At 28.5% G+C, this 24,493-nt stretch overlaps 1 protein-coding gene across 2 annotated transcripts in view; it reads left to right on the forward strand.

The window, feature by feature from the left end:
• Positions 1-24,493, forward strand: part of LOC148310015 (very long chain fatty acid elongase AAEL008004-like) — a 66,727-nt gene that overhangs the window by 36,867 nt on the left and 5,367 nt on the right. For both annotated transcript variants that reach the window (XM_088259156.1, XM_088259155.1), the window contains exons 2-6: positions 2,989-3,237; positions 13,663-13,853; positions 14,329-14,409; positions 21,897-22,059; positions 23,051-23,187. In XM_088259156.1, the coding sequence (XP_088115282.1) occupies positions 3,138-3,237; positions 13,663-13,853; positions 14,329-14,409; positions 21,897-22,059; positions 23,051-23,187 (672 nt within the window). In that variant the 5' untranslated portion in view covers positions 2,989-3,137. The remainder of the gene's footprint in view (positions 1-2,988; positions 3,238-13,662; positions 13,854-14,328; positions 14,410-21,896; positions 22,060-23,050; positions 23,188-24,493) is intronic.

The following is a 24,493-nucleotide window of genomic DNA, read 5'->3' on the forward strand; positions in this document are numbered from 1 at the left end:
TACATATTGCATAGTGCTTAATGATGAGATCGTAAGAGTAGTTTTGGTCTGCACCTTAATTTTCTGCCTGAATGAGTGAGCAGATGGTGCATATGATTAAATTAAATAATAAATAAATTATATAATTACGCCTAAAAACAAATATGTTTTCTTTAAATCCTTTTTTATGAAAATTCAAAACATGACAATTTAATTATATATTGTATACTTGACGGTAAAATTATTGATGAACAGGAACATATTATATATGTGAATATTAGAACAAAGACAATTAAAACATATTTTTACATTATTGGGACCGATCCCTAAACCTCATATAATCGTTTATGATATAGCCAAACGTGCCAAACACTACTTTACAGAGGTAGAGAAACGGAAATAATGGTGTAAGATTCAATTCAGAATTAATGTTTCGCAGCCCCAGTAATATTAAATTTAAATACTAAAAGCAGTAGAAGAAAATTAAGGAAAATGGATGAGGAAAAGAATCGTAAGAACAACAAAAGCTCTCACGTTGTTCAGAATTTATAATGTAATTTTACGAAACAGTGAGCATTTTTATTATTAGTTAAGATTCCATTGATCGATTTGTAGGTTACGTTTCAGACGTTTATGACAAATTCATCGTAATTAAGAAGATACTACACCTATCACAGCAGAAGGTGCGTAGTTCATTCGAAAGTTAATAACTTGCACAGAAAAGGTATTAGCGAAGAATGTGCATATGACGAGGAATGTAAAGTATTCTTTCACAATAATAGTATATGGATGATGATATAAATGAACTGCTCGGAAAAAACCTTTTGATAAAATTACAAAGCAATTGTATCGAAACACATTACCTATTATTAAATTAATATTACGGACAAGTAAGGGTTTTTAGATTTGAGCCCACTCTGTATTAACTTGATTCCTATTTTTAAAAAGGTATGACATCAAAATATAATATTAATGTCAGTAATGAACAACACTTATATGTTTCATTTAAAAAGGGAAGTTTTTAATGTTATTTTACTTTTGAAAATATGTCAGTACGAAGGCTGTCGTTTAAACTGTAAACTATGGCATTTGACATGGCCTCACGCACATCCTGTTTGACAACTAATCGACTTAGAGATTATGTTTTCTTCGCCCAGTTAACAATGTTTTGATATATTTTGTTGTATAGTTTTTTTTGTTTTATATAGTTTACGAGATGAGGTCCGACATACACATTGTTATATTTACCAAACGATGATGAAAATGACTTCATCATCGGTTGATCAGGATATTGTACATAAATCTTATTGTGTATGTAGGAAATTTATATACACAGAGATAATAACATATGTCATATGATTTTTTCAAATATATTTTATTGAGTATATTCAATAGCTAATATAACAGTAGGTGATGCTTAATCTCAGTTCCAAATGAGGAAAAAAAAATTTTAGCAATTCGTTCAGGGGATGATTTGTGTGGAAAAAAGAGGTTATTTTAATTTAATTACCATGAACCCTATGAAATCTCCGTAGACCACTGCTCAAGAATTTGTGAGTTACACAATATCCAATGCTCTTATCCAAGGTAACGGTGTTTAGTGGGAAAATTAAAATATTTATTACTATATTTACTCTGCCGGAAATCGAAACCAAGGCATGATGCGGGAATTGTTACTAGTAACTGCAACATACAAATTGATTTACGTTAAATAAGCAGGTACCTTATGACGTAATTTTATAAATAGAAATAATATTCTGGTTTAAATATTAAAAATTAAATTATTCGCAAGGCTAGTTAAAATATTTGGATATATGCTTTTTTATTTTACGTTTGTATCTACGAATATAGCTAAAATTTCAATATTTATGTTCATAAAGAAATAAATACATTAATATAACATTCATTGGCAATGAATTATGAATGTTCGATCGAATTGATAGATTTGGTTAATCCATTTTTTGAAATACGGCGTTTCCTTCCTGATTTCTGGAGGTCAGAGTATTTTAGTTAAGGTATAATTTGTAGCAGCTCAGCTCGGATGGGGAGAGAGGCTCCGACTTCCTCTCCTCACCTTGGAGAGACGGCATTTTGGAGGCTGCCGTGAGTCAACAATCTGGGTGGTTACTTGGCAGGCAGGTCCGCCGTGTGTGACCGCGGAACGCGTGGAGGTTGCACATCGTGTACTGTTCTGCGTTCACTGTTCGCTCCTACAGCCATTCACGTTCCGACCACGATGAGATAAGTACATCCACGAATCCGCCATCCGCGACTCGCTGACTGTCGGAGAACACATTCCATTTCCGGGCGAAAGTTTTTTTAATATATTAAAGCGCGCGTCGATTTCATTTTTATTGCGCCTTTCTTATTTTAATAAATATAAATATATATATAGTTCTTAAAAAATGTGTGTGCTATTAATTATGTTTTCTCGAAAAAAGTAGATTAATACAATAGTTAAGTGAATTTTCGTTTAATTTTATTGGTTCTTGTAAGAAAACACAAAATAAAATAATATTTTTACTTTTTATATAATATATATATATATATATATATATATATATATATATATATATATATATATATATATATATATATATATATATATATATATAATATATATACATATATATATATATATATATATATATATATATATATATATATATATATATATATATATATATATATATATATATATATATATATATATATATATGAGTGAATGTGTGTAAATATGTGTAAATTATAATCCAGGAAATTTCTTTAATTTTACATTATTTGCTTCGAGTATATTGAATCCATTGATAATTTATAGTAAATAACTGAAAATCTAGTTTAATTTTTATTAATTTTATTTTATTGTATAATAATTTATCAAATTTTAGTAATAATAGTTTTTACAGAATTATTTCATGTATTACCTTTTTCCGAAAAATACGTGAAATCGTGTTACGTATTCCAGATTTAGTATTGTTAAAAATAATTTTGTTTTTCTTTACATTGCAGATGCTGGCCACGATCGGAAGGGAGAGGAAAAAATTTTAAATACGCGAATCGAGTGATAAAAACCTTCATTTATTCAATCAAATATAAAGTGTGAAGTGTAAGGGTGTCTTAGTGTAATATTTTCAAAGTTTAATTAAAAAACATTCAAAATGTCGGGGTTCGTGAAAATAGCGATGGACGATTACTATTCAGATAGTAATTGGACCACAATTATCAATAAATACTGGATGCAAGCAGAGACGATAGCTGGTAAGTACCTATTCAAGTAACTAAATCTATATTTTTTGGATACGCAGATCAAAAAGAACGGTTGTTTAGGAAGAGGAATGGACAATATACATAAAAATGAATCATTGTGTGATAATCTACAAGTTGGCTTAATAGTTTGTAAATACTCCATCCGCAAAGTATATATATATATATATATATATATATATATATATATATATATATATATATATATATATATATATATATATATATATATATATATATGTATATGTATATATATATATATATATATATATATATATATATATATATATATATATATATATATATATATATATATATATATAATATATATAAATATATATAAATATATATAAATATATATAGGGGAGTGTACCCACCCTGCTGTGGTTTGGATGCTTAAAATGTTTTGTATCAAATATTATAATATCAATTAGCTTCATCGAATACTTCGAGCTTCCTTATCATTGCTGCTATTCTTCCCATATGTTAATTCCCTTTCCCATATAGCAGTATTATCCTTCACCCATAGCTCCTTAACTTACGTCATCTATAGACAATTAAAAGACAGAACTGATCACCATGTCTTCATATGATTCATTATTAAATTGACATCGCATCGATCCGATATAATCCGAAACACTTATATAATACTTATGATTGGGATTTTAATAAGCGGTGTTGCATAAGCCGCAGTGAGCTTATTATCTTATATTATTTCTGTTAAAAAATCTAGTTTTTAATAACAAATTCATAAAATAAAATGGTAAAAGGTGGTAACAATAATTGTGTAATTTGAGGATCTTTTTTTAAATAGCTTACGCATTTTAAGCGATATTATCAAGTTTAAAATCGGCTATTTTATTGGCATTATAACCATATTGTTATTCGACAAATCATAAAGCCGCTATTTAAAAACAAAAGTGGTTTGCGGTATCTTTTTATATTTATATTTAAATAGGCGGACATTTGTAATTATAACTATTTTTTTTGCAATATGCGAGTATCAGTTTCCCGTTTTTAAGAACTGACCTACGACGATAATAAAAGGTTATATGTCTAATTATCATGACGTTTTACACATATTGAATTTAATAAAATCGGAATGTTTTATTGTTTAATTTGAATTTGTCTAATCACGGATAATTTAAATACTTTTTGACATCGTATGATCTAATCACGGATAATTTAAATACTTTTGTCCGCCTCCGTAGTGTAATTGTCAGCATGCTCGGCTACCGTTCTGGAGGTCCCGGGTTCGATTCCCAGGGGGAGGTCAAATAAATATAAGTGATTTTTTCACTGTAATATTTATTCAATATTACCCTGGACTGGTACCTCAAGCGGAGGGCTGATCACCTTTCCTTCATGTGTAAACGATCAAGATAACACTGCGTTTATATGAAGCAGTGCCCTATGCACCATTGGGGTGCGGATAAGGGTTTTTAATTAAAATTTTAATGATGACAATATGTAAGGTAAAAATAACTCCTATTCGAAGAAACCCAGATTTGTGAACAAGAATTTGGACACACCCATAATATTGTAATACTTTTTACTTTATTTTGCCTACTACCCGCCACAATAACATTATGTTTACCTAATTTTGTCATTAGATCATTTTGTTTAAATTTTTAAACAATACATTTCTTCCGTATTTAAAAAAAATCAATGCCAAATACTTTTAATCATCAATTAATTAATTTATTTCACCATTCTTATTGAGAATAAATAGCCTTGACATTTACCAGTCATAGGTATAAATAGTATTTTATATAAACAATACACTTACAACAAAATTTATCGAAATAATAAAAATTAATTCGACAAACGTATGTTAAAACTCATTTTTCATCAGCTGCTCTAACAACATTTCATTTGAATGTTCGTACTTTAAAACGTTTTTGATTAGATATGATTGAATTTTTGAAATATCGAAAAAGTACAATATAACAGTTTTTACAGCTTTTAACAGCTTTTATACAGCTTTTTTACAGATTTTTTACAGCTTTATACAGCTTTTTCTACGGTTATTTCATTTGACCAGTGACTGGGTTTTGTCGCTACCGACATCACTATCATACTAGTCGGTCACGAGTCAAATAAAATAAAAGCGAAAAAAGCTGTTTAGTTCTTGTTTCATTATATAAAATGCAGTTCCACGAAGAAATGTTGATACAAAACATACATCTAAAAGAGAAAAGGATTTAGGAAAATTGCGTTTATGATCAGTCATTTTGTAATGGATTTTTGCAATATTTTGTAAAAGAATCGCGCGAGTTTTAACATTTTTAGAGAGTAAAACGTAGTTTTATTTTATCTAATACTATTTAACTAGTCCAAACTGTCAAAGTGACGTTTTTTATGAACGAAAGCATTGAGAACATTCATGTTACAAGTGTTTAAAGATTGACCTTTTAAAAAGACTTTTTTTCACAGGAACACGAATAGAGCTTTTGTATTTATGTAATAATAATTAATTAAGTACTTGTGTAATAATAAACAACGCGAAGACGTCATGGGAAATCACGACATTGTACATCTATATGTACATTTTACATTTAATTTATTAACTGCATTTCCACTATTGTTTTATGTTTTAATTATCCATACATGTAGATGATATCATTCTGTCATGCATTGTAGCACTTATTTCTTAAGGTTTTTTTTCACTTATTTTTTTTATTCACCTTGTAAGTTCCCTAACTACAAAATCTTGTGAATGAACAAATGAACATATGGATAAAAAAAAACCCTAGGAATTTTGAAGTTATTCGCGTTAACGTTGATGTTGATTATTTTTACAAGATATGTGATCACATATCGAGTATGTAATGCCTTAAGGAGACCTTTACGAGTACAAGTATACAATTCTTTGTACCTTGGTAATCGCTGCCTTCTTAAGAATGAATCTTTAAAATAACTGTAACCAGTGATTTTTTCTTATCACTTTACTTTGTGTATTCGTAACCCTATCAGATAAATCAGTTTAAAAAAAATCCGTATCCGTATAGGGCCGTAACAAACGAACTCTGCGTTGCGTCTGTGTTAGCACCGCTTACGGGTCAACTCTGATGGAGTTAGGTCTGCGTAGGTTCGATATAAACTTTTGCTGGTATTCTTACATTTTATTCCGACGACTAATGGATACTAAGCTTTTATTTCGGCGACATTCAAACCGGTCTCATCCATTCAGAGAGATTTTAAATTACACGTGGTACCTACACAATATGTATGTTAAGTTACAAAAGGTAGGTGTCTACTTTTCTTTGACATAGTGATTCCGCTGTCAGTTATTTAAATTATTTTTGCATTAATTTTATAATTAACCTCTATCGTCATTTTTATTTATTTATTTCTTTGTGGCCATAGTTTCTTGATACCATATTTATCACACCTTCTTTAGTAAGTGTGATAAATGTATTTTAATACAACTTAATTTCCATTTAACACCTCCTCTGCGATGGTGGGTCTGATCAGACCCACCATCGCGGAAAATTATTAATTACTTAATAGGTAATTTTTTTACGTCGTTTTCCTTCAGTGTAATCGTTCTTCAAACAATTACCTACAAATTGAGATATAAACAAAAATTATCGGACGAGATTCGAATGAGTTATTTAAAAAAAAAGAACAAATAAAAGATCAAAAATCATATTGAGTAAGGTCAGTTGTTCGCTATCAATGTGTTAGTGTGCCGTCTGCCGTGCCCTCGAACTCCCCAAAACAAAAGCAAACATTGTCAATCTTTGGCGATTGATTCTGTATATTGTTTTTTTTACATTCGTTTTAAACTGATTTATTTGTTTACTTGTATGAAAAATACTAAGGATCACGTTTAAAAAAGTGTAATTATTACATAAGTTGTTAATATTTTCATAAATTGATTCGGCAGTTACTTTTTGGTAAAATCTAACCATTTTTAATTTAAGTTTTACTTAGAAAATACCACAAATAGTGGTAATATATAGTATATAATAGATTTATGTATATATACAACACTGACATACACAAAGTTACTAACTTCAAAACTTCACAATAAACTGTTTTATGTTTGAACAATTTCTAGTTTTTAAAAAAAAAATCTTTACGACACTTTACCACAATGAATGGCAGGAAAAAAAATAAATATCTCATAACGAGATTGGACGACTTTTGGACAGTTCTAAAATTGAAAGAAAAGTGAGAAAGTAGTGTAGATGACAGTGATTTAGAATTCAAAAACCTTAGATACAGAATTTTAAAGTGAAACAGAAAACTTGATTTTGTAAGAAATGTCAGTAAGTGATGAAGACATCGATTTTAACAAGAAAAGTAGCGATTGTCTTCTGATTTTTTGATAATAATTTACTTGTCTATATTAAAATTAAATTTGTTACCTATTATGTCTAACGAACTTGTATATAAAAATAATTTATACCCAAAAATTAGTTTTATTTAGTACCGTACAAAATTATATTCATAATTTCTAAGACCCGCAAATCTATGTAAGAAATGGCGAACATTAAATGAATATTTACACCATTTTGGGCAATTCTGTTTATATTTTTCAATGAAAAATTTACCATTTTCTCTGTATTTAAAATAAATTTTAATTGCATTATGGACAAAAATTTATCTTGAATTATGAACTCAAGTCAAAATCCCAGAATCATTTTGTGGTTTTTGGAGCTAACCGCCACGTTTTATATTTGAAGATAACAAATAAAAGTTAAAAATTCTATCTTTTATGATGTTGACTTAAAATATAGTTAAAAAATTAAAAACACAAATTGTTTGAATTCATTAAAAATAAACATGTTTACAACCACTGCTTCATGCCGATCATGCCTCACGCGGATGCGACATGCTACGCGGTGGTAGTTAGCAGCTGCGCTCGGTCGAGTTCGCATGTAAAATGAAGCGCTTGGATAATTTAAATTCAAAACTATCAAAAACTTGAAAATTCTCATACAAAACTTATGACACATTATCCTATTGCTATGTAGCCTATTTTGATTAATATATAAAATATAAAAACCCGACAAAAAACGCCTAAAAGGCGATTTCTGTACTGGGTCAGATCAGACCCACCACCGCTGGGCGCGTTTTGTTTGAGGGCATCGCGCTTTAGGTGTTAACACTCCATTCTCTTTCCCATATAGCCGTAATGTCCTGAGCCCTGAGTTCCGTCACTTGGGTCAGCTTTATCCCATGCGATAACTATCAAATCTTTGAAATCACTGATCAAATTATCTTCGTATAATTGATGATCGAGTGTACTCTACATCCACCCGATGCAGTACATGATGTATCTACTATCTAGGTGCGGATAAGGGTCTAAGAATGAGTAAAAAAATCTAAAAAACCTATAGAGATTAAAAAAAATTTTTACTGGATATTTAAAAAGCATCTGCATAGAAAAGAACTGTAAATACTTTTCATTGAATGTATTCATACGTAACTTTTCCCACATTTCAGAATCCTACATTAATATTCTATTCCACTTTTTAACGAAATTTTATGGATGGATTTTTTTCATTGTACACAATATTTATAGCAAATCAATGGTTGTTGTGTTCTGTTAATTACTTTAAATATAATAATTGAAAATATCCCATTAAACTCAATGAAATCTAAGAAATTTAGTCAACGAAAAATCCTATTGAAAAATAAAAAGTTTTGTGTACCGGTGAATGTAATGAATATTTCAAATAAAATATTAGAAATATAATAAAATATACTATTTTTATTTACCGGTTTCTGAACGTACAATATGTAAGTCATAATAATAGCTTCACCAGTATACAAAACAACACGTTATACCCTTTACATACGAAAAATATTAATCACATGCGTTATTAGTTTGTCGAAAGACCAACATGTCCTTCAAAGGGACAAATTAGAGTGCAAGTTTAGTATATGGATTAAGCAATGGTATTTGTGTGCTGTGTCGTTTGAATGCAAGTATAGTAATTGAGGGGACAGAGAGTCGGATGAGTGAGTAATTATGTTTTACCATAACAAATATTTTGTTTTATTGTATTTATTTTTATTTAATTCATTTCATTACAAATTTCAACGTAGAAGATTGAAATATGTATGCATATGTATGTGTGTATATAGTAACATATATTTAATTATCTACAAAGAAAATACGTATTTCGTCTTAATCTTTTATAATTATATAATAAATTACATGATTTCCTGTGACCTTAACATAAAAACAATGCAATTATAAAAAAAGCGTCACAGCGTGATGTGAGCAGAGAAGCAAGGTATATATATATATTTATATATATATATATATATATACATATATATATATACATATATATATATATATATATATATATATATATATATATATATATATATATATATATATATATATATATATATAAATATATATAAATATATAAAGGTATCCTTACTAGTTAACGTCCATGATGCTTTACATTATGATAGGTGCGTGATATAAATTTACACATACCAGCCCATTCACACATTATATGACTTTTGTAAACATTCATATATATTAGTCGAAAATATAGTAATAGTTATGGTTATATAGGAGTTATTATTCTTGGAAGTTTTATATATATGAACCAATTTCGAAACACTCTTCTTGAATCACTAGAACTTCACTAGACATATATTGATGAGATGAAAGAATTTTGGTAGTGTGGTTGTTATTAATGGGTAAAATTGGTGAATGTTACACGTGTATAAAGTGATCACTTAAACCGGCCTATGACGGTCGCCAGCCCCGTAAATGCCAAATTCTTCTTCATCTTTCATGAGATGTCAAAAAATAATACGGAATATATACTTATTTAGCTTCAAAGAATTAAGCCTAGCGATTTTTTGATACTATTGAATAGCACTGTTTAAGTCAACAATTAAAATTTTAATATAAAAATTCATGGATGATAGCCAAATGACATACCCACTTCGCAGGGGGGGCTTATTTACCGTAAATAAATACATAATTTAGAACGTAGTATCATAGACAAGTTAAAACATTGATAAACTTGCAATGTCTTGTAAGAAATAATTATGTATGCTGTATTACTTTTAATACCACTTCATAAATAATAAAGTAACTCTCTTTCATATGTATATATTTATATGCAGAATTGATTGTTGGTTAAATGTATACGTAATCAAGATGTTGGATTTGTTACATTGTAAATAAAGCCGTGCAAGGAAGGACAATTATTCATAAATTCATTTTATGAAATGCAAAACATTTTATCGTGATAAGTTGTTTGATTTATAAATTATAACTGCGTCTATAGCGCATGATTGAAACGAAACAGCTAAATACTAAGCACAAACAGGCAATTAGTAATTACTTAATTCAACAACAAAAAAATAACCAAAGGAAACTCATTAAATGAAATGTATTTTACTAGCCGCGAGTTTAATTTTGTTTACAGCGTTTACAAGTCGATTTTATAAAGGAGATAGTGTACTTCAATTAGCGATATTGCAGAATGCTTTCCATTTCAAACGCATCTATCTTCAGTAATTCCCTTTCTATCCAAGTATCTAGACTAGGAAACGAACTAACCAACTCTCTATAGTATAATGAACCTTCTCTGGTATCTTAAACATCAACGAAATGGTACATAAAATCTATATTATAAACACAATACACACAAAAACTAAACAAGAGAAAATATAAGCGTCAGCATGTCATAAATCATTTTTAACGCGTTACTTATCTAAAAGTTAAAGAACTTAATTGCGCCTTCAAATAATTATAATAATAACATTAGCACATGACCTAAATTAGAGCCATATTTTTTTATGCACATAGCCACGAATATTTTTAACGCTCTTGACCACCACAATTTTTTTCTTCTGATTTTATTATCCGGTTAGTCTTTGTCTTCGTATAATATTGGGTTCAGTGCGTCAAGGACCATAAAGTTTTTGCATATCGACGAGGAGTTGAAACTATTACCAAATTATTTTTACTATAATGCAATAAAAACTTTATTAGTGCCTATTTACGTAATTCCTCACAGGTACAAGTGAGTCAATATACCCATGATCTCACAATGTTTTTATTTAAATGCAATACTCATTATTATTTGTATAGTATCAAGGTTGATTATTGATGGATGTCGTTAATTTTGTAAAACCCCATATATAAATAAACAACTTGTTTTAATCAGCAAATTTCCAGATTAATGTTCAAATGTTACATAATTTAAACAATTATATTAAAAACTATGATTTATCAAAAGGAATTTTTTGATATATTTTTACTGTAAAATGCTTGCTTTATTTTAAATAAGTCGATGAGTTTATGTTTGTTTTATTGGATAATTAATTTTGATAGGGAAATCGGTTTTATTTTTTTAAAGAAAATTTTGAATATGATAATTGAGAAAAACCTTCCCTTTTTCTGACAGAAGGAAATTCCTGTAAAACTACATAAAAAATATTTCGCATGTAGTACCTAAAAGGTCTGAAGTTATTCGTTCTATTGACAACATTGATTCATCACTTAATTTCATATTTTATTACAAGTCTTTCGAAAATTAAACGCAGTGATATCTTTATTTTATTTTATTTATTTGAATATGTTAATACTGTTTCATAAATTTTCTTTAATAATTAATAGTTAAATGATTATTACATTAATCATAAAATAGTTTAATATTCCTTCGGTAAAAAATGTGAATCGATAAAAATGCATAATGTTTCCTATATAAACGCAACCTTACTTCTAATCGATAAAGTATTATTTTACAGTGTATCCTTTGAAGGATATACTGATGTGGCACTTGAGTGCCACATTTAATCACACGTAATAGTTAATGACAAACGTGAAAATAAAAAAGCACTTAGACCCTCAGAGAAAACTTTTATAATTCTTAATTTTTTCCCTGTAAGGTGGAAAAGATATATAAACAAATAGTTTACAACATACTAATATAAGAGTTTCTTCTTAATAAAAAGCTTCTTTACATCTCACCAATAGATGTCTCTAGTAAAGTTCTAGTGATTCAAGAACAAGGTTTCTAAATTGGTTCATATACATATATAGAACTTCCAAGAATTTGAGTAATGTGGTTGTCAATAATGGGTAGAATTGATGAATGTTACACGTGTGTAAAGTGATCACTTAAACCAGCCTATGACGGTCGTCAGCCCTGTAAATGCCCAGACTTCCATATTCTTGTTCATCTTTGATGAGATGTCAAAAAATAATAAACAAATAGTTGTAAATAAAATTTTATAATACGTTTATTAAAAAATCATAGTAATTTTATTTTAAAACTTTTTTGTGCGGGACACCCATATTTGATGCGGGTAATAGGTTTATTTCCAGTTGGGAGAATAATTCACCCAACCGAGTGTAACATCGCTTTTTAATACTATAAAATTACGCTGACTGAAACTGCAAGTTGGAGATCTAAGAATACAGCATTAACAAGATAGTGAAAGTCAAGTACAGAAGATTTAAAAATATCTATTTGCTATTTTCGCAACGCAACCACAACTTGGGAATATTTGTGTTAATTAAATAAGCATATTTTTTTACGAAAAGTCGAAGATAATTCTTATTTTTATATTGATCTGGTTGAGACTATTTTCATGTCAGTGAATATACTGATTACAGTTGTGATTATGCCAGTTGTATTCAAAAGATGAAAATAATACTAAATATGTATAAAAACTTTCATCTCAAATATCTAAATAAAAACTTTAATAAACAGGGTCGTATAGAGGTGGTGTTTGTTGATTATATTTATATTCTATGTGGAATAAAGTTAACCTAATAATCTGTATTAAAGTATTTTTTGAAGTGCGTATTTGTTCTGAAAAAAATCAATTATCTATTGTATTGTCAATCAGTTTAGTTTAATATTATAAGGGTATGTAAATCTGTAATCGCAAATATACAGTATAACGTTAGTTTTGGGTTAAAATTTTCTTTTATTCTATCGTTAGCAATATTTAAGAAAAAACCAAGCGAGCGAAGAAATTATTTTCCACTTTTTTTACACATGAATACTAATACTACTTAATAAGAGAAAGATTTTTTATGTAAGGGCAGATTTTTTCAAACGTTAACGACTAATAATAACGTGGGCGCCGCAAAAGAGATTTTAGTCCTCCGATACGGTATGGGGTATGTGGAAGCCTAAAGAGTATAAAGTGATCAATCAAACCAGCCGGTGATAGCTTGTAAGCCCCACAAAAGCTCGAAATTCCATATTCCTTCCTCTGAGCAACCTTCTTTCGTTTATCTTGAGATATGTAAAATTTTCGTTCATTTATTTTAATTTTAAACAACGTGGTTTTTTCCCTTTTCAAAATATTCAAAATAGCATAAAACGTATTTTTTTCTGTCTTTAATTTGATTAAAAATATATATTTTAAAATTATAGGGAATAATTGAGCACTGTGTTTTGTTTTTAGATCCCCGGGTAGAAGGATGGTTCCTGTTCGAAACTCCCCTGCCCACCCTGGCTATGGTGCTAGTATACCTGTCGTTCGTGGTGGTCATCATCCCTCAAGCTATGGCCAACAGGAAGCCATACAAACTGAAAAACACCCTTATTGCATACAACGCGCTACAAGTCCTCCTGTCATCGTACATGTTTTACGAGGTCAGTGAAACTCACAAGCATCAATTCCATTTTTGAATGTATTTCAGTAAAGCATACTTACACGATTTAATGTTAATATTAAAATAGAGTGAAATCGTAAATAAATATAGAAAATTGTATTTACGTAACTGTACATTATAATATGGAAATGTGTACCACAAAGATAAAACTATTTGTTAATGGTTGTAGTAGAAATGTGATCAAGTTGGCTTTGGAATATTTCTCGAAGCTTTTTATTCCAAAAGGATACTAATAGATCTAAAGTCTAAAAAATCGGAAAATAATTGTACGTGATTGAAAGTTCAAAGCATCACCATGCTAGTTTTTTTGTTGTTTGATAATATGTATAATGCTTTTGACTTGAACGTTCCGGTCGAATGAAGCTTGATAAATCGATGACCCACTGTATCTTCAATGTCAAATTTAATTATGATATGTTTTCGAGGAGAATTTTATATTTTGTTTTTATCAACAGCATCTTATGTCTGGATGGTGGAGCGATTACAGCCTATCCTGCCAGCCAGTAGATTATGGAACCAGTGAAACAGCTACGAGGGTAAATAAAGCATTTAATATTTTCCGTGCATCAACTAATAAAATTGTAAATGTCTTTATGCGTTAATATTTTTTAAACTTTTTTTCTTAATTTTCTTTTCTGTGGTATAGATAACTTTGTGACTACAGCCAACCTCAAAAAATTGTACTTTTTACCATCGTTGTCCGAAAAACATTAACTAATAATTCTCAATAAATTACTATAAGATTTTGGTTAGTTCATAAATTCCTTAGGTTTGCTACCAAAAATGTGTTGCTCCAATCTTAGGTAGAAGCACGGGGAAACCGGCGAAATATTATGCATAGCAGCTGGTTATCAAACATTGTTCACGAATGGGGTCAATAAGACAAAATTATTTGGCACAACATATTTTATTGTAAACCAAGTAGGTACCACTATTAAAGGTGTTCGACGCGAAGGAGATCAATTTATCCTCCTACCAACGTTTTAGCCATCCTTTCAGTGTTTTTATTTCAGATACTATAGGAATAAATTTGTATACACCTTCAGTTTTTACTACTCAATTTTAGTAATACAATGCGCTGAAGAAGAATCCTGTAAAGGTTAGGAACGTTAGTAAGGCGATGTATTCTTCTTCTTCTTCTTCTAACCCTTATCCGCATCCGATGGCGCATAGAGCACTGCATCGTATTGACGCAGTGTTATTTTGAATATTACTTATATGAAGGCAAGGTGATCACTCCTGCGCTTCAGGGTAATATTAAATAAATATGTAAGTGTAAAATCACCATTATTTATTTTCACCCCCTCTGGAAATTGAACCCGAAACCTCCACCACGGTAGCTAAATTTTGGTGTAAAGCAACTATTAAACCACGGCGGCAGACTGATTTATTATTATTACACGGTTTTAATCAATGAGTCTAAAAAAATATTGTATGACAGTTACAATATTTATTATCTATTAAAATTCTTTTAAATAATTATATAATACAGAGTTACCAATTTTGTACTTGCATACTAGGAATATTACAGAAAATTATAATATAATATGCTACTACAATAAGATCAGTGTGTGGAAAAAAATATGTGGCTTTATAACTCGTGTAAAATAGAAAGTAAATCATTCATATGTATGTAGAATTAATATACGTATCTTTGCTTTCTACGTGAAAATCACATTATGAATCATTTAATTTTTCAAATTTAATGTTTTACATATTTTTATATGGTGATGCGACCGGATATTGAAATAAAATACTTTTTTTTTTCTTTGAAAACTAGGACTTAAATGTTTTACACGAAATCATTCGTTTTTATACGTTGAATTGATAAACTTAAATTTACGCGTTTGTTAATTTCTAAGTGTGATTGTTTTTTTTAGAATTTTTTCCGGTTGTCTTGTCTTATCTTTGTATATCATTTTTTTGAATTGCTAAAATACCAATAATCAGTATGCTTGCATGAAAAAAGTTCTGGCAAAGTAAGCACAAAACTAAAAATGTTATTTTGTGGAAATAAATCTCTAACGTTTATTCATTCAAATTTTCTAAATCAATGCATTCATGAAAATATACAAATTTTGAGGTAAGTTCCGTGCTTTTCCTTTTTAGGGGAAACGATATGGGCATATTAAAACAATAAAAACATTACCATTTTATGTTTTTACTACTTTAAGTATTCTTGCGAGTAGTAAAATTTAGAACCCATTTTTAGTACGATTATTGTATTGTTTAAAAATCAAACCCAATTACTCATAATAAATATTCCTTCTTTGAAAAAATCATAATGATTTATTATCAGTAATTAATCATACCCTCATATATATAATTTAAGATTTTATTGTAAAAAATACACACATTTATCGAAATGTTAATTTTGTTACACGTATTTGTTAAAATTCTACCGATGTGTGTACTTGTACAAATTAATTCGCTTAATTATACCTTTATAGATATACCAGTAAAACATCATTTATTTACCATAATTAAAAATGAATGAAATAATAACTCCACTTCTTCTGAGTTCTCGTTATGGTCAAATTATTTTGATTTGTTCTACATACCAAAATAACTGTATTAACTTTCAACAACGCCTTGTATAATATAAATATATTTTATATGCCAACGTGCACATCAGCAACCTCGTAAGTTAAAACTAATATTTTTTTCATGAAAAAAATTACAAAAAAGTGAAGAAAGATATATTTTTATTTTTACTTCGCCTTTAAATCTTTAAAATCATTGTTTCAATCTAGTACCTCGTATGTCTAGCACAATTTACTACAAAAAATTCAATAGATCAATTTTAAATGTATTTTAATTAATTGATATAACAGACTCTTTGTAGTAAAATTTGTTCATTTATAATAAAAAAAATACTTGGTAAATACCACTTTTGCTCAAATATCTTATGTAACGATGTATTTAGCATCATTATTGGTTTGATAATTATCATTATTGGTAGTGTTTGATAATGATACTGAATGCATCGAAACAAGTGTCATAATAGATTTTAAGAAAAAGTAATAAATACGAAGTAATGTTTTAGTAATAATGAAAACATGTTTTATTATATGACCCTATTATATTTTTATTAAAGTTTGATTATTTTCATTATTATTTTTTGGTTTATTGTTGTTGTTACGAGTACCTGCGTTATACTTTGGACGTACGAGTTTTGAGTTAGCAACAGTTAAATATATGTGATATTTCACGCGTGGTAAGCAAGAAGGTGCATACTACTATAAAACACGGCTTATATATTTGAGGTCCGCTACGTAGTTTTGATCTATCGCAAATTAGAAAAATTTTCTTTTACAAAATTTATTTCGTAGAACATAATTTTATTTTTAGGACATCCCAAGTATATGAATGATTTTTTTAAATTAACTTATAATGTTACAACAATGAAATCCCTGTATTTTATTTTTTTCTTTAATAAGTCAGAGTATTTGTTTCTGCGGCTCTCTAGTGTATTTAGTTATTTAGATCGTATCTAGTTTGGTCAGCCATATGTGTATATGTACGTACCTACATTTTATCGTTTTCTTTTTGTAAAAATATAATATTTCAAACCTAATGGAGGATAAAAAGAAATTAAAAGCTTATCGATTTGCAAGCTTTCTACTTCTCTTTCCCCCCATCAAACTACTACGTAGATGAATCACACATACTCGTTTATTGTTTTGACATATACGAGTATCCTGAAGAAGGTGGAAAATTTTATTATTTTCTATTTTATTTATTGAAAGAAACGCACACATTTTTGGCCGATGCAATGACGTGAATACAACATATTATAACGTAGGTTGCGGACATAAGAACGTGAAGTTAGTACCTACTGCGAGCCATATATAGTACATACGTATGTGTAGCTTCCAGCCTCTGCGGGCTGTCTTCTGCATTTTTCTGGCGCGCCAAGTCGTCAGATACTAACCACGCAGTTTTAGTTTTTTGAATGAATTACCGATTAAATGGTTACATATTGTATATATTTATCAAGTTTGGATCAGCTTAGAATTTTTTCACCAATAATTATTTAGGTTCTATTCTCGTGGTATAGAGAATTATTGGTATCACAAATTGACTCTAATTTTCTAAAATAATAGGGTACATGTGGTTGAAAATAGTGTTTAAAAATATGTACATTTGTATTCATATGTATATATATATATATATATATATATATATATATATATATATATATATATATATATATATATATATATATATATATATATATATATATATATATATATATATATATTTATAAATATATATATATATATATATATATATTATATATATATATATATATATATATATATATATATATATATATATATATATATATATATATATATATATATATATATATATTTTATATAATTTTGACCTATTTTTTAAGATTCTTTATAAAAGTCCAAAAATTCAACTTTGGACTTTCATTCTGTATCTTTATCATCATCGTAAAGAGATAATATCCTTCATATGTTGGCCGCCACTGCATTTTATAACGTTCATTCTAAAGGTCTAATTTTCGTTCGACGCGAGTAATGTTGACTGTCCATACCTCAATTGAAGCTGGCTTATCGGCAAAGACTTTATGTGAATACGTATTGGGGATCCAAAGAAAAAAGTCTGGAAGTGTGATATTATACGATCTAGGCGGCCATTTCACAGGTCCCAAACGTGGAAGTAACTTCTCACCGAATCGATCTCTCAATAGAGCCATTTTATCACGCGCTGTGTGGCAAGTATTGCTGTCTTGTTGGAACCAATCTCGGGCAGCAAATAGTCTGTTATCATGACGCGATAGCGGGCACCATTCACAGTAACTTTGTTGCCAGCGTCGTTTTTGAAGAAAAACAGACTAATTAATCCACTGACCCATAAAACACTCCAAACCGTCATTTTTATAGACTAAATGGAAGTTACTGAATTTCTTCCGATTGTTCACCATCCCAAATGTGGCAATTTGCTTATTGACGTAGTCATTGAGACAGAAATAGGCCTCATCGCTAAACAAATTTTTGGTCGAAAACAACGGATCTTGAAATTGAATAATTTATAAATGTTGTTCCGGTGTATGGCTTTCAATGAAAGTCTTTTTAAAAAAGGTCTTAATGAATCACCTAATAATATATACATATAAATATATATATATATATATATATATATATATATATATATATATATATATATATATATATATATATATATATATATAATATATATATATATTATATATATTTATATATTATATATATATATATATATATATATTTATTTATATATATATATATATATATATATATATATATATATATATATATATATATATATATATATATATATATATATATATATATATATATTTATATATATATATATATATATATATATATATATATATATATATATATATATATATATATATATATATATATATATATGTTTATATATATATATATATATATATATATATATATATATATATATATATATATATATATATATATATATCTATATATATATATAAATATATATATAAATATATATATATATAGATATATATATATATATATATATAATATATATATATATATATATATATATATATATATATATATATATATTATATATATATATATATATATATATATATATATATATATATATATATATATATATATATTTATATATATTTCATATAAATATATATCTAATGTTTTGTATAACTTGCGTTAAATAATAAATATCGTTTGTTTTGTGATAGGTATATTAAATATTATTAGACTTTATATTGATAAAAGTAAAAACAGAGATACGTCAGAGCTAAGAATTAAATTCAAGATCACGACCAAGAAATCAATGGCAAAAATATAATATGCAAATGGAACCTGCTTTGCGCACTTTCTAAAAGATTATCTCTCGCACAACTACTCTTGTATGCGTAATGTGGGAACAGCCGTAACAAAAGCTGTCTAACACGTGCCACTTTTAACGTTTAATTTTAAAGATGTATAGAAATAAATACAAGTTATAAAAATGATATAAGTCTGATCAAGGAAATTCTGAAAAATATTTGCATGGAAATACACTTTGTAACATTCGCAAGACAGCCAATTCCTAAAATAAAATTTTCGATATAAAAAAAACTGAGTCAAAGCAATATTTTTGGGATTGAAAATGTCCGTAAGGTTTACCAACAATTCACTTAACTTACAACAAATAACAACTATTTTCATTTCTGAAGACTTCAAGTCTGATGACTACTTTTGGGTGTCGCAACTCAAAAGGGGCGGATAAATGTGAATTCACATTTGCCTGTATTTTTACTTTTAAAAGAAAATCTTCATCTTATGTAAACAGTTCGTAGATATGTGATTAATTTACTCAATAAGTGAGAAATCATTCACCATTTTTTTATGAAATCGAATTTCATTTTAAATATAGATCAATCTAAAAATTTAAACGACTCAACGAAAAATCAATAAAATGGCCCAGTAATCCAACAATTATAACTATTCTGTTCTACTTTTCTACTGTTTACGGAATTTCACAAATGTCTCGTTTTTACACAACTGTTGTTGCGACGCGACGACGATAGAAGGACATCTCTATAATTTGATATAATTCTGCGATTATTGCAACAATTCCTTTCACTTTCTGTGACCGATCATGTGTAAAATTGGTGAAGTAATATTTTTTCTGATACATTTATCGCTTCACTAACGGAATTTAAGCAGATCGTTACGAATTATTCGTTAATACAATTGAATAACTTTCCAAATCCAGAAAATTAAAACCCTTCGGTATTATCACATAAAGTGACAAAATGTTGATAAGTTGGCAATGATGAGTTTATCTCTATTTTTGTGGTATTCATCTCAAATTACATAACATCAAATAAAAACTTGATTACATTAGAACTACGATTCCGAGAATATATCTTTAAATGGAAAGTTTTCTGTTCGGATGATATTGGACATATTCTAATGATTTTATTATTTACTTTGACACGAAATTTTTGTTATTCCAGTTAGTTAATCGAATATTTTTAAATCAATGTTAACATCGGAATAATTCTTATTAGATCTCACAGACAAATGTATAGTATCTACTTGATCAAATGATGAAGTAGATTCTATACATCCAACAAAATCCCCCGAACAAAAAATAAAAGCTTTTAGTAGTAATTGTGGAACTCTGATTTAAATTTGTTTTACAGCATTCGATAGAAAGATTCGCGAAAATTATCTTAACATTAGAGAATGTAAAGAATATCGAAGACTGATTAATTTATCGATCTATAGCATCATAAATAATCCATTGCGATATTTTATTCTCAATTCCATACAATTACTTTTAATACGTATCGTATATTCTTATCGACTACAATAGTCGTTCATAAGTCGTTGAAAGTGAGGAATAATAAAAACTCGAAATATAATAATAACGAATGTAACAGAAATAAAACAAAACTATATATTGTATTAACCACAATCTAATAATGAAAGTACTGATTAAACGTACAAATAGAGATAAAAATAAATAAATGAAGCTAGTATTAAAAAGTATGTAGTAATGAAAAAATAGAGATTATATATTTCTACGTCGCTTAAATTGGTCAAGGTGCATAATTCAATACTTCATCAGGGTTGGAATTACAAAAGTTTTGACTATGTAGATAAGTCAAGATTCGTCGAATTGAACTTTGTGTATTCGGTAAAAATATGGCCATTTTATGTATTTTCGATAAAATTAACTTCAGAAGAATTCAAATCAATAACCGGTTTAGAAATATGTCGTTTAAAATAAAACTCATTTACTCTCTAAGCAATGTACCATCTTTGTCAAAGCTCTTTCTGGTGTATCATTTGGTATATTTATATATCAATCGTAATTATATCACCTTCGACATATACTAGAAAAATATTTTGAAATAATCGAAAGACTATGAGAACAGTCCCTAATGTCTGCTTTACAATATTGTTGAATAAATCCTTTGTTATTATTCCAGATGCTCCATCTCTGCTGGGTGTATTACTACTCCAAACTATCGGAGTTCGCGGACACGATATTCTTCGTCCTCCGTAAGAAGAACAGCCAAGTGTCGTGGCTTCACTTGTACCACCACAGCTTGACTCCCTTCGAAGCCTGGCTACTCGTCAAGTTCATCGCGGGTAATACTCATTTAAAAGACACAATAAAACAATAAGACCGAGACGGTCAGAACTCAAAATTCATGATTTTCTTGACAAGTATTTAAAGTGTCGTAACTTTGTTAGGCAGTCATGTCTGTACGATTTCTAAATAGTGCGATGGAATGGGGTCTTGGCAATACATTATAATGTACAATAATGCTTTTAAATAGCTTCATCCACTGTTTAAAACCCTTACTTTAAAGCTCCATATTTTGGAGCTTTAAAGTAAGGGTAATAAGGGAAATAAGGAAAGTAATTTGTGTTAAGAATGAATTATGGTATTTTTTGCCATTCGAATTCGTCATTATGCCAATAATATCTGAATATTGATTATTAATATATTTCTGATATTATTGAATTGTTAATTATTTTATCATCGACCGGTATCGTAATCAAAGGAGGCAGTTGATGGACAACGTTGCTCATGCACGTAACGATGCTCATTGCAGTAATAGAAATTTCTTAGAACATCTAATTTAAAGTCCAATAAGATATTTTTACTTTATTCTAACAAAAAAACAAATAAATTAACGTAAACTATCACACGGCACAAAGAAATATTGTTATTGATATATTTAAAGAAATAAGGGAGATATAAAGGTGTGATAAATTATTTGCATAAAAATTCGTGACGTCGTGATATATGTATGACTTGTCGAAGTATTGCACAATTTCCTGCATTTCCTATTGTGACCCTTGCGGTTTCAATAATAGCGACGCATATTGTCGCATAATGCGAGTGCAAAAGGGAAAACGTTTTTTATTATTGAAAATATATGTACATGACGCTATACGCAAGGGATGACGCAGTATGTAATCAACATAATGAATTGATGGTCTTTGTTGCAAAAAACAAAGATGAATATAAGTAAGGATACATTACATAAAATACCCTGATGTACGTTTTCTGTTGCCGAAATGTAAACATTTCTATAATATAACAAACTATATGTTATGATATTCATTTCAGGTGGTCACGGTACATTCTCTAACATCATTAACAACTTAGTCCACGTGATCATGTACTTCTACTACATGGTGGCGGCCATGGGACCGGAATACCAGAAATATATCTGGTGGAAGAAGCACCTCACTACTCTGCAACTGGTAATTATACTTTTATTTTTATTTTTGATATTGTTTCTGTTTAGCCGTTTCTACGGCAAAGACAAATTGTTAAGAGCAAAATCTAATTATTTTCACATTATTCGATAGAAGAAACTTGCTAGACCTGACTTGTCATCCCGGACCACGTCTTTTAATTTGTCTTGTAATTTTTCTTCTTTTCTTCTTCTTTTCTTCTTCTTTTCTTCTTCTTTGTCAGCCGTCTCTGCACTGCTGGATACAGGCTTTTTTAATTTTTTTTATGACCTCTCTTGTACTTAACCCTTCACTGCATGGTGTATCAAATTTGTTACATACCCAAAAATTTGTGTTAAAACGTTCCTTAAAAATATAAGCAACCATTCTTTGTTGTTACTGATTAGATACATTTATAACTCACGTATATAGTTCATAATTAAGCCAAAAGACGCGCTATGAACGCCAAAATAATAACTTCACTTGTCTCTCGAAGACGAACTGTCAATGAAGTCATGCAAAAAAAAACATGAAGTGTTGGGTTGGTTATTAATAACTCGGTATTGCTTATCTCTTATATTCCCGTATCTCACTGGTCTTGTATTACTTTGTTATGATAAATTATATTGTAAGAGCTAGGCAACACAGACTATTTGCACTTCCTGATCGCAGAACTAGTTAATTATTGGTAACGACTGCGGTAGGATTATGGTCTGCTAAATAATCTATGAAGAACAGTGAATCCTGTTAATTTTTGGGTTTTCTAGAATTAGTAAATTCCTTAACTACCAAAACATCAGTGTAACATGACATGGTGGATATAAATCATTTCGTTTTATCTTGTTTTCTATGTATATTGAGTTGGTTTTGTTTATTATTATCATTATTTCATTATTTATCTTAACTACTGTTTTAAACCCGTTTATTTTTATTTTACATTTATATCTTACATTATAATTCAAAAGGAAAAAAATGAATCTGTCAATTTTTTAAATAAAAATATTTACACAATGGTTTCGTATGAGTTCATTGACCATTTTTAAATTTGTTTGTTTACCTGATTTATGAAAATAATCAAATGACTTCTTCTAAATGCTTTCTTGTAAAAGAAAGATAAGTTACGTAAAACCAAATTTAATTTTGTTCAATAAAAGTAATGTTATATTATTTTGCTCCTATTGCTACCACAATCGTGACTTGCAAGTTACACCGTTTGCAAAAGAAAATAATAATAGGCGTTAACAAGCGTTTTTGGTATCATTAAAGAATTTGTGTCATAATTATTTTTTAAAAAAATATTCCCATCGCAGTTTTGTATAACTTAAAACTAGGG

Source organism: Brachycentrus maculatus, unplaced genomic scaffold (genome assembly GCF_059751285.1).
Source record: "Brachycentrus maculatus isolate JH-2025_06_01 unplaced genomic scaffold, ASM5975128v1 h1tg000111l, whole genome shotgun sequence".
NCBI lineage: Eukaryota > Metazoa > Arthropoda > Insecta > Trichoptera > Brachycentridae > Brachycentrus > Brachycentrus maculatus.